An 18357-nucleotide genomic window follows, 5' to 3' on the forward strand; every position below is an offset into this window, starting at 1 on the left:
ACACCTTTGCTCCGCGAGCTGCATTGGCTGCCGGTTGCCCTCCAGGTGAGATTCAAGGTGTTGGTAATGACTTACAAAGCCCTACATGGCATGGGTCCGGATTACCTATGGCAACACCTGCAACCGGCGTCAACTTCCCTCTGTCCAGTGCACTCCCACAGAGAGGGCCTCCTCAGGGTGCCTCCGATCAAAGAATGTCGATTGGTGGCCCCTAGGGGGAGGGCATTCTCTGTGGGCGCGCCAGACCTGTGGAACCGCTTGCCAGTTGAGCTCCGGATGGCCCCCGACCTTCGCTCCTTCCGGCGCGATCTAAAAACTTATTTATTTGAGCAATCTGACCTGGTTTGATGGGTTAGGGTTGGGGTTTTAATATGTCTTTTAATTACTGTTTTAAATTTGGGCATAATATTTAATTGTTTTTTAACTTTTGTATTTCGTTTTTATATTTATTGCCCTGTACACCGCCCTGAGTCCTTCGGGAGAAGGGCGGTATAAAAATATAATAAATATAAATATTTTGGACATGGGCTCAACACTCACTTAGAAAAGCTCCAAATCTATGATCAAAAGAAATCCAAACAACTCATGAAGTAGTAAAAGCCATTTGGCTCTCTTCTGCTTAAATATGAAGTCCCACTCTTGACCTCTCTATGACCCAATTTTTTGAACTGTTTGGCCCAGGGACTTGGCAGGAGAAAGGGGAGATGGTTGGAAAGGACTGGATTCTCCAGGTGCCCAAATCCCTTGGAAGACAAGGTTGAGGGATTGGTGGGGAGGAAGAGTGTCATCAATCCTATTATACCTACCTGTTGGGAGTCACCTGACTGTGCCACTGATTGAATGATCCATGAAGTGCAACAGATTAATTCTGTGGCACAACCTGTGTTGCAACAAGGAAAAAAAAATACCGGTATAGCTAGAGACACCCTACGGCTGCCTCACATATGGGCGGACTATTAGATTTAGGCAATATGTTATTGCTGTAGTTGTTGTAAATGATAAGTTCACATATTCAGCAATAATTGCTGACTGGGAGATATCAAATAGCAAGCACTTAAGCATATTCATGGCTATATTGGAATTCTATGTCACCCTGACTGTGCTGGTTAATGACCACAATAAAATCTTTTGTTTAATTTCTGAAATCAGTCCTTTCCCAATCTCCAGGGTGGAAATAGCACCCTTGATTACAAATATCATTCCTGAACAAGATGTTTGAAGGAAAATCAAGCAAGATATGAATTCACAACAATCCGATTCTAGTTCTGTTTAATGGACTACTTTTGCCTTTCTTTTAGCTTTCCTATTCTGATATCCACCTTCTGTCACCGTTATGCCATACTGACTCTAGCAGATTTCTTTCTTAAGGTTCCAAAGTAGCTCAGTGAAAAAAAAATCTTAAAAGCAAGATAATGAAACAGGCAAATAATGAATTTCAGAAGCAAATAAGATATGCAGGACAAAGTGGAACAGCTTTCTTTTATTCTATCATCTGAGATATTTTAACTTCTGCGTAGCCTGTCATCTTTACTCTCCCTCAAGCCATTTTACAAAATCACATTTCTTTCCATTGTAAATACAATTTCATAAGAAAAAAAATGGGTCACTTAAACAGTGCGATTGGATAACTACTGTGATGATCAACTACAGCTCTAGTCAAATTCTTCCACAGATTGAAATATTTTGGAAATTCCTATCATTAGCACAACTGTTACCTTATACACTGGAAAGAATTAGATAAGCCAATTACTGGGCTATCATTAAAACATGTCAGAATATTTCTAGTTAGAATCCAGTATCAAAGGGTTTTTTCCTACCAAATTGGCTCTACATATGCATAGAGACAAAGATAGTGCTACTATTCTGCTGTGCATGTCAAAGACTGAATTCAGTAAGACTAATGTTGACAGAATCTCCTAGTTCTGTTCAATTAATCACCACATTAATCAAATAAAATCTTCATAATCTGTAATTGAGGCTAGAAAAGGGAACTCTAATCTTGAAAATTAGGACCAGCAAAATTTACTTTTTTTGGAATGGAAACATGTATTCTGTTAATTTCTCTTATCAGCTATGCTTTATGGTCATATAGAATTAAATTACATCATTTAAATTTAATACAAAATGGACAGCATTTGCTCTTCGTCCAAATACAAGCCTAGGAGAGATGCTTCAACAGTGGCCAAAAAAAGAAGAGGATTTTCTAAACCAATCTTCTTCAACCTGATTGCCAAAGTTTCCATCGCTCCAGCAACATGCCCCAAACTCTTAACATAGGGAGAGAGGATGAAAGAAACTATGTTTTGATGCATGTGAAGGGACAACTAAATTAAGAAAGGGTACTCTAAAATGAATAAACTCCATAGATTTTCACTGATAGCTGATTCCCCTTTTTGGTCATAGGAGGGCTTGGTAACACAATGATGATCTTAAGCCAATGCAGAAGACCTGGGATTATTTATATGACCATTATCCTAAGGTGTGAACTATACTATAAGGTGTGTATGTGTATAAAGTTTTGTGAAGGAAGCACTATCTAACCAATCTAGCTCTACAGAGAGTTGTAGATACACATCATCATCCTAAAAGAGATCCTCCAATGGGATATGAAGGAGAACAATATCCCCCTTGCTACAAACTCTGAGCCAAAGCAGCGAAGGAAGTACCACAATCCTTTGGCGGGCCACCAGTTAAGCACTGCTAGAGCACTAAGCTTGGGCCGGTGGGGGAGAGTTTTCCTTATGGCGGTGGTTCTCTGGTGCTTCATTTCCCTTTTAATTATCACAATGAGAATCAATAAATATGTACATTTTATAAAAATAGGCTCATTAAAAAAATCAAACTACCGTTAAAAACTAACATTTCTTATTATGCTCCTGACAGGATAACCCTTTAGATGGACTCATACAGTCTTCAGGCCCTGATTCAGGACAGCAAGGAAGTCCCATCGAAACCCAGAACGGCTCCAGGATTCTTCTTATCATGTATGAGCTTTAACAGGGTCATATTCCTGAGGCCTTCATAAATCACTGGAAAAGGGATTGAAGGGTCAGGAAGGTATCTTAACGAAGCCATCCAAATGACACAAAGGCACAGTTACTTTTAACAATCTTCAACATTCACTAAGTTCTTCTTCCAAGCTGAGTCTCTTCCTCAGACTGCTCTATTGAAGTCAAAGTGTCCTTTAAAGTGATTAGGAGTGAATCTAAGCCTATGTAGGGTCCGTGATGTCTGCATAGCCTGGTAGAAAAAAAAATAACTGAAGATGATTATCAAGAAAAGGAGTCATTTAAATAGAAAAAAGAGGGTTTTGTTTTGGCTATTGTCAGTTTTCTTGGGTAATGCCCATTAAATCACTGGGCCTGGTGCCCAAAGGAGCTCAACCCCCTCAGTGCAGCTCTTTAGGCTTTCAAGTCCTGGGGTGGTATGAGAAATGTGGGCTCTTCTAGAAAGTTCTTCATTTCTCCATTAGGACATGACGTAGACCTCTGTTAAGCTAGCAACTGCATGCATGCGGTAGAAGATGCCGAAGGGCAAGCAGATGTCCACAATAGCAGCCCACATGGGATAACCATAGAATTCAAGCTCTGTGGTGTTATCAAATTGCGGCCGGGCTCCAAATGCAGGCATAATCCAGAGCTGTTTGAGAAAGAGACAAAGATAACAGCACTGTCAGCAAGTAAAAGCAAGGAGGCTAGCAAGGCACAATTCTTGATGCAAAAGATACCTTGAGGCAAGATTAAACACAGGACAGCATGATTCTAAGAGCATCAGACACTATGACATTTAAGTAGAAATATTTAACTGACATGCCTCTGTGTCACTGAATCCTTTAAGGCAATGACCCTGATCCATAGCAGTGTGGAGTATCCTAGAACAGGGTTTCTCACCTTTAGCAACTTTAAGATATGTGGATTGCTGGCTGGAGAATTCTGGGAACTGAATTCTTGAGCAACTCTGGGTTGTCACTGCGTGTTTTTTTAGTTTTGCCAGCTTCGCTCATTTCTGTCTGTACATTTTCCCCTGCTCTCTGCACCTGTGTTACTATCTTATCATGTAACCATAGTGATTGTCACATGCCCAGCCATGTTATGGATTTACTCTGTTTTGTCCTACTAAGTGCACATGGCTAGAAAAAGTTTTCTCATCTTTTACTTTCTCTTCTGCCTGACGAGAGATGTAGTCGGCTAGCTTTGTTTGCTAATTAAAAGTTTTATTTATTTATTTATTTATTTTTTATTTTATTACATTTATATACCGCCCTTTCCCGAAGGACTCAGGGTGGTTTACAGGGTGATCAAAAAAACCAGAATACAAAAGTTAAAAACAAATTTTATAAAAAATTATATGTGTCCCTGTCTAAATAAAAACCCCAATTAAAATAAGGTTAATCCTCAGCCTGGGCCAGAGAGCTCGAAGAGCCAGGTCTTCAGGCCCCGGCGGAATGAACGGAGGTCGGGGGCAGTTCTCAGCTCCACTGGCAGCTGGTTCCAAAGGGCAGGCGCCCCCACTGAGAAGGCCCTATCCCTGGGTGTCGTCCGCCGGCAATCTCTTACCACTGGCACCCTGAGAAGACCCTCCCTGTGGGAGCGCACTGGACGAAGGGAACTTGATGCCGGCAGCAGGTGTTCCCTCAGATATCCCGGACCCAAGCCATTTAGGGCTTTATAGGTCATCACCAGCACCTTGAATCTCACCCGGAGGGCAACCGGAAGCCAATGCAGCTCGCGGAGTAGAGGTGTTACATGGGAGTATCGGGAAACCCCCATCACAACTTGCGCGGCCGCATTCTGCACCAGCTGAAGCCTCCGAGTGGTCTTCAAGGGCAGCCCCATGTAGAGAGCGTTGCAGTAGTCTAAACGGGAGCGCATGAGTGACTGTGCATAGGGCATCTCGGTCCAGATAGGGTCGCAACTGGCGCACCAGGCGAACCTGGGCAAAAGCCCCCCTGGTCACGGCTCTTATATGGTCTTCAAAATTGAGTCGTGAATCCAGGAGGACGCCCAAGTTGCAAGCCCTATCAACGGGGGGTAACACCTCATCCCCCATCGTTAGAGATGGAATAGTCTGGTTGACCCGAGATGCCAATATGCACAGCCACTCAGTCTTGGCGGGATTGAGACGAAGCCTGTTTCTCCCCAGTAGAATATGCAGTAGAATATGCCTCGGATTTTCTTTCTTTGATATTCACCATGCATCAGATGAGCCAAGATCCATCCTCCTCTGATAGGAAGTTTAATTCTTCCATGACATTGGTAGTTCACAATAAGAGCAAGAATTAAAAACACTGCCCTAGAATTTTGTTAATTTTGATTTATGCCAAATACCTATGCCTAATGGACAAGAACCATAAATCTTGCTGTGCAGTGCCACAATCTACTCTTCCTTCATGCCAGGTTCCCAGTACTTTTCATGAGTGCTAGATGCATATTTCCATTTCTGTTGCCATCACAGAAAGGGAATTACAGCCGTGTCAGGATAAAAATGAGGGATGATCCATTATAATTTCCCTTGAGCTCTCTAGAGAAAATATATATAACTCCACGGAATGCTGAAGTCATTCATTTATTCAAACTGTTTTGGTGCAGTCAAATGTGTATGAAAAGCAGCAAGTACTGCAAGGTATTCTTCCACAAGTCAAATTCAGCCTCCCCTTCCTTTGCCGTGTGTGTGCTGAACAAGACATCTAATTGTTGTTTAGTACTCAGTCCTGCTTCTCCTCTTGCTGCTTCTGGTGGCCCTTTTATTTTTAAAAAGGTGCCGCAGTTGTATTTATTTGTACAGTTTTTAAACAGTTGAAAAAACAGCTTTAGGAGGAGAGGGAGATGGATTTGCACTTAATCCGCTTTCCACTAGCACTCAGTACTGGTTTTTCTCTTAGTATACAATCTGGGAAACTGAACACAATTAAATAGAATCTAGAGAATATCAATTTACTATAACATATTAGTCAAGTTATGCACAACTGGTACTCTCTTCAGAATGCTAGTTTTAAGAAGGCCAGGAAGAAATGGATGGGCTCAGCTGATCCTTGGCCTTTTTGGATATAGGCATCATCTATCACATGTTATGTTTCATACTTCTCTTCCTCCCCTCCTTGTTAGCTGCCGGTGATGTGAAGCATAGTAAAAAAACCCCAATACAATGTCACATGTTTGGTTTCCAGGAAGAAAGAAAAGAGATCTCAGGTTGTAGTAGCAGCTCCATATCTTTTATATTTTCTAATTTGGTTTTCCTCAGTCTAGTCCTCCCTTTGTTTTCTACACTACTACTCCCAACATCCCTAACTAGCTTAGCTGCAACTCTTGGGCATGTTTACTAGGAATTGGGTGTGTGTATATTTGTTGAAATTATAGTTGAGACAATTCAATAGGATCAGCAAAACTTCATGTTTCAGTGTGAAGGTGTTTTGGTTAAATAAGAGGAATAAAGCTAGCCTACTCATCTACATACTCTACCTATTGATGACTAATCCACTATTGGCTCAAATAAAATAGTCCTACTTACAATTACATTACACAGGAGCAGGAACAATGAGCTTTCCTTTAAGAATCTCCTCCTCCAGCTCACTTTCTTGGAGGTACTGATGGACTCTGTTGCTTCATGAGGAATCTGGATGGCTAGTCCTGGAGATGATGCTGATAAAGCGTTTCCATTTTCAGGGACACGAAGTGATACAGCATTTAAGTTGACAAAAGTGAGCCCATAAATGTCCTTCTCCTGATGGTCCACTTTGCTTTCCCTTTTAAAGGGCTGTCGATGGAGGCCTTCAATTATGAAAATGTTCTGGAAAGTGTGCTGGGCAATCATCAGCAAGGAATAGGTCAGGTTGAGGGCATTGATTGTATCCCTTGGTGAGCTGGCCACAGTGGCCACAATGGAGTAATAGGAAATGGCATATTGCCCTAAGGCTGCACCCATTAATAGGGCCACATCAAGTGTTCTAGTTGGATTCTTCTCACGGTCCATGTCTCTTTTGTCAAATCTGTAAATAATGGAGCCACCCACAGAGATGAGGGACATCAGACTCAGACAGACAATATTGAAGGTGTAGTACATAGTGAGCACCTGATTCTTCACTTTAGATTTGTTTTTTGAATTGATCTGGATTTCATACACAATCAGGATGGCTATGCCAGATGCCATTATCAAGACTCCCATTATGAAACCCAAAAAGTAGGTCCTCTTGAAAAGCTTAAACTTGAGGTGGTGGATATGGTTGGAATGGTGGTCCATGATGCGGCCAACGTTCTTCCACATTACATAGATCATGGCAGAAGCAAAAAGGCTGTACTCAATATTAAAAGGATACAGCCAAAAGTAACCATTCTTGAAGATTTGGCAGACGTTACTTTTGCAGCCACAGTTGTCAGAGATGCTTTCTTTTAGATCAACTGCAGAGAGAGAAGGAAAGCAGGTCAAGACTAGCTCAGGAAGTTGTTTTTTAAACTTTTGATTGATAATGACATTGATAAGAAAGTTTGAATGGTACTGAAATAAGAGGTCTACTCTCAGAGCCAACTCTATGATCTTTCAAAACTCAATGGAGGGAGGATTAAACGGACCTATGTTTCTTCCAGTATTATTCTTGTGATATGCATCATGCCCACAACTACATTTTTTTTTACCAAAATAGAGGTAATCTATCTGCCTGGCTCAATTCACTCATGAAGAGATGTCCTGCATTCTTTCTCTTTAATAGATCAAGGAGGAATGGAACTGGAAATAGGTCTTTTCAACAACTGCCCCATCAATAATCTGCATGACCCCGCCACATTCCCACCTCTCTGCAGAGCAACAAAGACCTGGTTCTTTAAGAAAGTGGATTTAGAGTTTAAGAACGGTAATACAGATTGTCTGGAGACTTGAAAGTGTATTTGTGCCAGTTGATTATATTTTTATTGGTTTATAATATTTATTCTTATTCTTATTCTTTTGGCCCCACTCTGGAGCCAAATGGCTAATAATAAAAACACGATCAATTAAAGAACAGGTAGTCCTTAACATATGACATTTAGTGACCATTCAAGGTTACAATGGCACTGAATGAAGCGACCTATGACCATTTTTCACACTTATGACCTTTGCAGCATCACCATGTGATCATGGTGATCAAATCTGGATGCTTGGCAACTGGTTCACATTTATGACTGATGCACTGTCCCTGGGTCATGTGATCCCCTTTTGCAACCTTCTGATAAGCAAAGTCAAAGGGGAAGCCAGATCCACTTAACAAGTAGCAAGTGTGATGATTTACTTAACAACTGTGGCAAGAAAGGTTGTAAAATGGGGGCAAAACTGACTTAACAAATGTCTCGCTTACCAACAGAAAATTTGGGCTCAGTTGTGCTCGTAAGTCAAGGACTACCTGTATATGTGTTTATTTGGGGTTGAGAAAGAGATAGGTCTTGAAGTATTTAAGCTCTACATTCCTTTATTTTTTTTTAAACTTTACTGCCTCTATTAATTGGTATCTGTGGGACTGTGTCCCTATTTGATAATGATCAGAGCTAGGCAAGAGAAGAGAGCACCCAACTAAATCTTCCTAACTCTGAAAGACAGTTTTCCTTAAAGCAGGGGTCCCCCACCCCCCCAGGTTGTGGCCCACTACTGGAACACGACCTGTTTGAAACCAGGCCACACGAGCAATGGACAAGTGCGTGTGCAAGCACACAAAGCTCCATTCGCGCGAGTGGTGGGTGAGTGGTGGGAAAGTGTGCACCTGCACGAAGCTCCATTCATGTGAGCAGTGGACCCTTGTGCTCACATGCAAAGCACCACTCGCACGAGCGGAGGGTGCTTGAGTGGAGGGCACTTATGCTCTTGCACTGAGTGGATGGAGGTGTATGCACACACCTGCCACTCCCCCCCCCTCCCCCAGAGTCAGGTTGCCCAGGTGAAACTGCTGCCTTAAAGTAATGCTCTCTAGGTCAATTTGATCATAATTCTTATGTTTCCCAGTCAACTTACTCATCCTGTGTGACATATTTGTCTCTGGTTTTTTTGATTCAGCCTTATGCACTGATTCATCTGTTACAGCTGACATCCACACTGCTAGATTGGTGGTTAAGATGAGCATCAGTCCACATCTATCATAGAAGAATGGAGAATTTTGGTTTAATGAATAAGCTCTATTCATTCCAAACACTCAACCCATCTCCTGAGACAGAGCAAGCAAACAACCTTAACTGAACTACACTTTAAGGATAATAGTAACTTAATTACATTCCAAAATAAGCCCAGCTCTTCTGCTTGCAAATATTTCTCACACAGCTTCTTCCTTTTGATAGAAATTATTTTCAGTTGGCTAATATAGCATCCTTAGTGCCTGTCGTATTACCCTGTGCACCATGAGATATTACAGAGTAGCAATTGGCAAACAACTGTTCATTGTAGTAAATAGCGTAGACTAAGCTGTAAAGTAGGTTCGATGTATTTTTTTAAAAAAAACATCTTAAAACTATTACACTACCACAAATTAAAGGACAATCCTGGCTGTGCATTATTTGTTTATTTGTTTACTTATATTTATTTATTCAATTTATTTGCTGCTTATCTTGTTTTGAAATGACTATCCCATGGATTAAGGATTTCGGGCTCTCAAATATGGCAAACTTAGGTCTCCAACTTTGCCCACTTTTACTCTAAAGTAAGAAAATAATCTATTCAGAATTAACACCAGCTTTGATATTTAATCTTTTTACATTGTATTGCCCAATGCCAAAAGTTTCAGAAAAAGTGAAAACGACCAAAAACAAAAAAAGTCCTCCAGAAATCCTCCCCAGATCCAACATGACCCTTGGACAAGGTTTTTTACCTTCATTGTTGGACACTATTGCCAATATTAGTATAGATAATGCACTGAGATTCTGCCTTCCTAAACCCATCCCATCCTATTCTTCAGTCAGTCAGTCAGTGACACCTGCAGCTTAATAAGATGGAAAGATATTTTGTTGAATGTTCTTGATACTCACCTGGTAAGATCCAAATGCACATGAACACAATCTTTGGCAGAGACCCACAGAAAATAAGTCTAGAAAGAAAAGAAATGCAGCTTTTAAATTTGCTTTCTGTGGGAGATGATCAGCTGTCACTCAGGATGCAGAAGAAACAGGGAATCTTTAGTTTGTCTCAGGTAACAAAACTAACTAGTCTTCAACACATATAGTGCAATTGTCAGTATAGCATTTTGTTATCCTGGGTATGACCAGGATAGGGCTTCCTAACCTATTAGAACACATTTTGCAGGATTTTGCTATTCAAGTTCTAAAACACAGATTATTAGAAAGGCCTGGTAATTGTAACTTGAGTATTACTGGTATTGCTACTAATTACAACATGAATTTCAGCCATTTTGATATATTTCAAGATTTGTTACATTTTAGTTAGCTCCCACATCTCACAACCAGATTATAGATCACCCAGCCTGGCAGGGAGGAAGGATTAAGCATGGAGCTAGCCTGGAGTCACTGCACCACTGCAAAGGGGATGTGGCTGACCCTCCTCCCCCATCAATATTCCTTGGAGCTTTATCTAATTGTTCCCAGGAGAAAGCTGCCAGGCTGGGTAGATTCCTGTATTATAGACAGAACACAATAGTTAGCTTGTACCCTGCATGTGTGGGTCTGCTTGTTTGTGCCTGCCATTTAATTATAGTTGAAATACTGGTGCACACAAACCAATTGTTTTGCTATGCTTATTTTAAGGAACAAAATATTATTGCAATTCAAGCTACCCTCTTAAACTGAAGAGCACCCTCCTACCATTTAGAACCTACGTTGTAACCATGGACTATTAGAGCTTTATCTAGCTTTTATTTTCTCCCTCCTGTATGCCTCCCTGAACCACTTAGCATTTGATTACATATAGGTAAAGGTAAAGGTTCCCCCGCACATGCGTGCTAGTCGTTTCCAACTCTAGGGGCCGGTGCTCATCTCCGTTTCATAGCCGAAGAGCCAGCGCTTGTCCGAGGACGTCTCCGTGGTCATGTGGCCGGCATGACTAGACGCCAAAGGCGCACGGAACGCTGTTACCTTCCCACCATAGCGGTCCCTATTTTTCTACTTGCATTTTTACGTGCTTTCGAACTGCTAGGTGGGCAGAAGCTGGGACGAGTAACAGGCGCTCACTCTGCTACGCGGCACTCGGGATTCGACCCGCCAAACTGCCGACCTTCCGATCGACAAGCTCAGCGTCCTAACCCACTGAGCCACCGCGTCCCTCTGTGATTACATATAAGTGTGTTTAAATACATAAAAGTTACAAACTAACCTGGACAATTACAAACACAGCCTGCACAACTGGATACATGATTTTGATGACTGATAAACACTCGTAGTAACTGAAGTATCCCGTCTTGAATATATCCATCACCAATGTGAGGATTGCAAACAGGACCAAGCCACCTGTTTTGGAAAGCAAAGGTCATTATCTTCCCACAACAAGTAAACAATCCAAACTCTCTAAGTTCTATGGACCTCTGAATGTCTTCTACTCACAGCCATGACAAATCTTTTTCAGCCTGCGAAATAAGGCAAGGGATGCCCCAATTCTGCCAAAACCAGAGCCCTATTTTATTGCACTATCAGACTTGTAAAGCTGATTGATTGATCTATAAATCTTGCCTTGTGCAAGTCTGGTGTCCAACTTTAATGTTAGGGTTAAACCTTCTTTTCTACAAATAATGTTCAGAAGCAGCAAAAATCTTTCAAATCCTTAGGGCTAGTTTATTCACAAAGTAGTAGTGGCACCATTTCCAAGTTTTCGTTGAGCCCGAGAGACTTATGGTATACTTTTATCATTTCATCAAAGGTGAGCTGCCTGCTTACTTGTACAATTTTCAACCCATGCCCCTTGTATGCTTTTCCTGAATACCGTATTTAATCATAGCTTAGATACACACAAGCAAGCCTGATAAGACGCAGCTTAGGAGCTGTCCGAACGTTAGTGAGCTCTAATTAGAGCCTAACTTTGCAGAGCTGTGAGCAATTTGGATTCACAGCTTCCTCCCCAGTACTCATTTACTCAGAAGCATTTAATATTTTGAATCTTACAGTATGTGATGGGAGCTGCTGATTTTTTTTTTAACAAACACAGGTAGGACTGATGCACTGATAAACCCGGCACTCCTCCAGCAGGACAATATTGTCTGTGCTTTACTTTGCCTCTTCCCTTCTCCAAAGGTACGCTTTTACCAGCATCTCCTTACCTCTTAGCCAGATAGGTCCTGCGTGATTGTCTTTGTAGAGGATGGCAGCCTGCTTCTTGGAGGTATTGAAGATGTAGAACAGCATCCAGATGATGGCAATCAGCATCACAATGGTGAGCATGAAAAAGGCATCGTAATCATGCAGTTTGACATTTTTGAAGGCCCCACCACTGACAAGAGTACACGCTAGTAGTATCAGGTTGACGGCTAGCAGGATGGAGAAAACCCGGCCGCCTTTTTTCCAAACTTCCTTGGGGTTGTGCGGTAAAGAGACAGAGGAGAACCTATGTATATGTTGGCCAACAGGCGGTAAATGATCAGGACTAAAGCCACTCTTGTCATCCTTCTGGCCGGAACCCATGATGGAATCTTCACGCTTGATCTCACTCTCTTTCCTCGCAAGCACGTCGGTCATGGTTTAACCGACACTAATATAGAGCTGCCAGCAAAAAGGAAAACAGAAAAAGAGAGGATGTGAGAATACTTCAGGATAAAATGTATTCTTTTATACCAGAGTCCAGGTCTCCTTCAAGCTTAGGCTAATGGTGATAAAATGGTTAGATGTTAGGCAGATGGAATGGAAAGCTGAATTTCAGAATGTAAGTACAGTATTTTAAATACTACTTGAGCCAGGATTTCTCCATAACATTTGATGGAATTTCTTATATAACCCTTTTAATTGGAATGAAAGCCCATTTTGTTAATCGTATCTGGCTATGATGATAAATGTAACAACTTAAAATCTTACATATTTGTTTTCTTACCTGCTGGGTGAACATTCTCTCTTTCTCTAAATATATCTTACAAATAAATTTCCCTTTTGATAGCCTATTTGTTGACCAACAGTTTAGATTCATTTTTGAAACTGAGGTCTCCACATCAGGACCCATCGGTGGAAAAAAAAATGGAACAAACTCTGAGCTTCCACAATCTCTTCTGGAGCTTGTGAGCCAAGCCTGGCTTATTTCTCAGTTGTTCAGTCAGGCTCATTAACACATAACAAATCCACCAAGTACTTAAGGCAGCAAGCTTCCTTACCTACTTTTCTGATCTAGAAGAACTGGGACAAGATGTTTTATTTGGGAGACTGTGTCTCCTAAAAGAACAGAAATCACAAAATGCCATATTGCAAACACTTCTTTACTCCTAATCAAAAGCAAAACGTATCTCAGGGTATCCTTACAATGGGGAAAAACAAATCTCCAATTCAACCCAATAAGTTAGATAATACCATCCTCTACGCTGGAACCACTCAAACTTCTGAACCCAATTCATCTGCTCTTCTTACATCACCAGTCCGCGCATGTCCATTCAGAAGTAAATCCTATTGCAGTCACAATGGCTTAGTCCCAAGTCACTGTGTTTAAAATTAGCTTATAAGATTATGCTACAATCTTATAAAACACGAGTCCCATGGAACGTGATGGACATAAAATGAAAATAAAAAGTTGGCTCTTTTGCTAATGTTAACTAGGCAGACAGAATGAGAACCATGGTTTTCGCCAAGCATTATTGCACCAACCTTTCTGCCTTCAAGTCGGCTTCTTGTTCTCACCACTTTTGCACCCACTTCCTTTTTCCCCCAGTTCACAACAGCCCTGAAATTTATATTTGTCCAGATGTCTTTTGATTTACACCATTGGTAGGGTTGACAGGACTCCTTCATAAACATCTCAAAAAGGCTTACGGGACCCATTTTGTGCCTGAACTAGGTTTAGGGCAAACAAACAAACAAACACACGTGAGAGAGATATGAGGATCAAGGTTACTTGATATGAAAATGGGAAGAAATCATCATAAAAAGCCTGCCAACAAAAGCAGAAGTGCAAAAATTTATAAAATGCCTGATGGGAAATTGTTCTTAATTTAGAAAGTACCTGTCAGTCCTGGGGAAAAAAAAGTCTCTCACGTGATACTTCTGCATGCCATGTTCTTTAAAAGGCAGAAGTCTAAGTTAACAAAAACTTCAGATGCTGATGTTTGTATGTTGAAGGATGACCTTGGACCTTTTTCTATGAGAAGGTGTCAAAGATATGTTCCCCTCCCCAGTTCTGAGACTCCATTAAGCCAGACTTTTAAACGATGACTTGTTAACTAAGCCATAGCACCTAATTCACACATTCTGTTGAGTCAATATAAACCTCATATTAGTTCAATGTTATATCTAAACCAGCCACTGCTTTTCTCTGGAGCAGGTCACTTCCCAACTGATGTGACATTCAACAGGAGGATGAACATTCAAAAGCCCCCCCTTTTAAACACAGCTAGATTATTTAAGGTAACATCATCTGCAAATAGCCATTGTCTGTATTTGATTAATACCCTAGACCACGGGTGTCAAACTTGTCACGCCACGTGATGTGTCACGACATATCGCAATATTTTTTGCATTGCTGGAGCTGGGGAGGGCATGGCCTTCGTATGATGCAACTGGCCAGAGGGCTGGCAGTTTGATACCTCTGCTCTAGACTAAAATGTAATTGCATAATTAATGGGTTTAAGTATAAAGCAAACTTAGGTAATTCACTAAATTACATTGCAAAGGTTAGTGGGTTATATAAACAACCATTGTGACCTAATAATTAAATTCTAGATTAAGGAGTTCTGAGTTCAAATCCCTGCTTGGACACGAAGCTCCTAGAGAGACTTTTGGCCAGACACCAACTCTTAGTCTAACCTACCTTACATATTTGTTCCAAGAGGAAAGCACAATGGGAAGAATGCCTAGGGAAACAGCCCTGAATTCTTACAGAAAAGGCAGAAAGTAAATCTAAAGATATAAATTCCAGGTTAGCATAGATATGTCTAGCAGTAAACCTAGAAAAGTGGCAGATGGTTCCAGCAGGCATTGGGGAAAGATGTTTGTCTCTATCAGAAGAAAAGGTTCAGCTGGTTGCTCCTTTTCATGGGGAATTTATAGCCTTCGGAATGCTTCTAGACTCCCAGCATTCTCAGACCACACAGCCAATGGTGACAAAGGCTGGAAGCTGTAGTTCTGGCAATATTTTAAAGCCTGTTAATTTTCCCATCCAATTAAAATTTGATCTGGGCAAATCAGCAACTGAAGCTTTTTGAGAGGATGATGGTGATCACCTGCTAAGGTCCACTACTGTTAAAGAGACCCTTCCATTCTTTCTTTTAGTGCAAGGAACAGTTGCAGTTTGGAAGTAAATGTAAGCAATTTCATTTGAAAGGCTAGTGTTTCTTTTTGTCAGAATTTCACATCTTGGATTACTTGGAAATTTGTTATTTTTACATTAAATGTCAGGAACTGTTCATTAATGTCATGTCACCTCTGTATCTTAAAAGGAAAAAAAATCATAAGTTTCCTTAGCTAGTCTTTGACATATCATTAACTCAAAAAGACTGGAAGAAATAGTGCTTCTAGTAAATAATATTTAAAACCATCATGAGGAAAAAGTCCTATAAATAAATGGTTTGCCGAGAAATTGCCAAAATGCTACAAGAGTTTCAAGTTTGCATATCTTTTGTGCTGTTGCTTAGATGTGGATTTTGGAATTTATTTCTAATAAAAGTTTTTCCATGAATTTTATTTTCCAACTAGAGCAGAACATTTTAACTGCCCATAGCATTCCCTTATAGATTTCAAAATAGCTGTTTTGGAACAAATACACCAATATTTCAGGCTTTCTCAGGAAGTTTGAACAAACAATTTTTAATACAATTGTTAATTGATAATATATTTGTAATTAATCCTATGAACCTTCATTTATACAGCTACCTAGTTGCTTCCTTCTTTCCCCTACTCACTCATCCCTATTAATTTAAATTTTTCACAGCTGATGAAATCAGTTGTAATCCTGGAAAAAACTATGCTAATACAATGTATTACTGTACTCTGAAGATACTATCAAACTCTTTCTGCTTCTCCAACAACAGATGGTGCTAGAGGACCAACTATTTCCAAAAGGACCAAAGATACTGTAAATGCACATGTTGAAGCACCTGAGAGTCACTTTGGTGAAGTGGTTAAGAAAAAGAGAAGCCATTGAGTTATAGTCCTGCCTTAGGCAGAAGCCAGCCAGGTGACCTTCAGCCCTAGAAAGAAGGCAATTTTGCCTGAAAAACTACAGGGACCAATCCAGGCCATTGCCAAGGAGTCAACACTGGCTTGAAGGCACACGCCTGCAAAGACAAAAAAAAAAAAAGTACATAAATGCAACAAAGATGTCTTTGATGCCCATAAAAATGAAGATTAACTGAAAGCTACTAACTAGTAAATACCAAGCAGCATCTGCTCAATCTTTTCTGAGCTCAAGAACTAGGCAGGATTGCCTGGTTAATGCATGGATGGAGTGGGGGGACCATATGGCTATGGGCTAGACCAGGGGTAGGCAACCTTGGCTCTTTTATGACTCGTGGACTTCAACTCTCAGAATTCCTGAGCCAGCTATGCTGGCTCAGGAATTCTGGGAGTTGAAAAGTCCACGAGTCATAAAAGAGTCAAGGTTGCCTATCCCTGGGCTAGACTGAAAGATCTCAGCTAACCATATCCATATTGTTCCAAGAATGCTATGACGCTGAGCTTGTCGATCAGAAGGTTGGCAGTTTGGCGGGTCAAATCCCGAGTGCTGCGTAACAGAGTGAGCGCCTGTTACTCATCCCAGCTTCTGCCAACCTAGCAGTTTGAAAGCACATAAAAATGCAAGTAGAAAAATAGGGACCACTATGGTGGGAAGGTAACAGTGTTCTGTGCACTTTTGGCATCTAGTCATGCTGGCCACATGACCACGGAGACGTCCTCAGACAAGCGCTGGCTCTTCGGCTTTGAAACGGAGATGAGCACCGGCCCCTAGAGTTGGAAACGACTAGCATGCAAGTGCGGGGGAACCTTTACCTTTACCTTTTTTATTTATTTAGTGTATGGCAGGAGACATCCATGTACTATATCAATAGGAGTCAAACTTAGCTTGGTAGTGTATTTTTCCTGCTAGAATTTCATGCAGGCTGATTTGTTTTTAGATTGACTTATATTGGCTTAGATTGACTTATATTGGCTTACTGACTTAAATTGTCTTATTCTGAATGCACCACAAAGCTGTGACCAATAAAAGACCTGTGTTTCACACATTTATTTACTTCTCACATTTCTGAGCACACGTGTAAAATATAAATTATAGCTCCATGCAGATATGTGTATGTGTATTGTTCCCATCATCAATGCATTGACATGCTACTGGGGATTAGACTGCCTTTAGTAGCCCCTGTGCAAAGATGGTGGCCTGCCAGGCATCTCATGGAGATGAGCTCATGACTTCTGTGGTAGGGGGTGCCAGAGTGTTACCTGAATCCATTCTCTAAATGACTTCATAAGCCTGGCCTGGTGTAGAATTAACCTTTTGGTGTAGCGGTTAAGGCGCCTCAGGGTAGGAACCCGGGAACTGTGAAAACCAATTGGGAGACCTGTTTCTGAAATTTAGGAAGGAGACAGTGGAAAAACACTTCTGGACATCTTTGCCAAGGAAACTGTGGGGACTTGTCCATGCAATCACCAGGAACTAACATTGAGTTGAAGGCCTGTGGGTGCAACCCCTCACCATCACACCCAATCACTGGCCAGCAATGGGTACCACGTAAGGGTAAAGTCTAAAGTGACAGTGTAATAATTGCATATCTTCCTTTTCACTTATCCCCCCTAAAGGAAAAAAAAGGATGGAGGAACTGGTGAATCAGCATGGGGAGGTTCGATGTAGAAGGAGATAATTTCTGAATATTTTCACTCACTCTGCCAGAATTCTTTGGACAGGGTAGAGTAACTCTGTAATAAAACTTGAATCCTGAGTCTGGATGATTCTCCATATTCTGAAGTGCTGCACTCTTGATTTAGCAGCTGTTGCTTTGGTAATTCAAGCCAAGGTTTCCAAAAGCACATTCCCAAGCATTCCCACCAGACAAGCGGCACAAAGGAGAAGTGTCTCCTGCGAGGGGCTAGCAAAGGCAAAGGCAGGAATTTTTAGGACCCAGGGGAATCCACGGCAATTAATATGCCTTCAATATGAGGAGTTCCTGTCCTCTCCGGGCAGGGAATCTCAAGTATCCTGGCAACGGAGCTCCCTCCTCTCTTGACAGCTGCTTTCCTCTGTGCCGCTCACCCTCCTAGTGACATGGGCAGGCTTTAAGGCTACACC

At 41.2% G+C, this 18357-nt stretch overlaps 1 protein-coding gene across 1 annotated transcript; it reads right to left on the reverse strand.

Moving 5' to 3' along the window:
- Positions 1–3468: 3468 nt before the first annotated feature.
- OTOP2 (otopetrin 2) lies at positions 3469–12623 on the reverse strand (the record flags this gene model as incomplete). The annotated part of the gene is made up of 6 exons (XM_083352383.1): positions 3469–3639; positions 6508–7394; positions 8971–9089; positions 9975–10033; positions 11272–11405; positions 12209–12623. The coding sequence occupies 6 exons, from the start codon at positions 12621–12623 to the stop codon at positions 3469–3471; spliced, it is 1785 nt and encodes a 594-aa protein (XP_083208509.1).
- Between the last annotated feature and the right edge of the window lie 5734 nt (positions 12624–18357).

This window comes from Vipera ursinii, assembly GCF_947247035.1.
Source record: "Vipera ursinii genome assembly, chromosome: 2".
NCBI lineage: Eukaryota > Metazoa > Chordata > Lepidosauria > Squamata > Viperidae > Vipera > Vipera ursinii.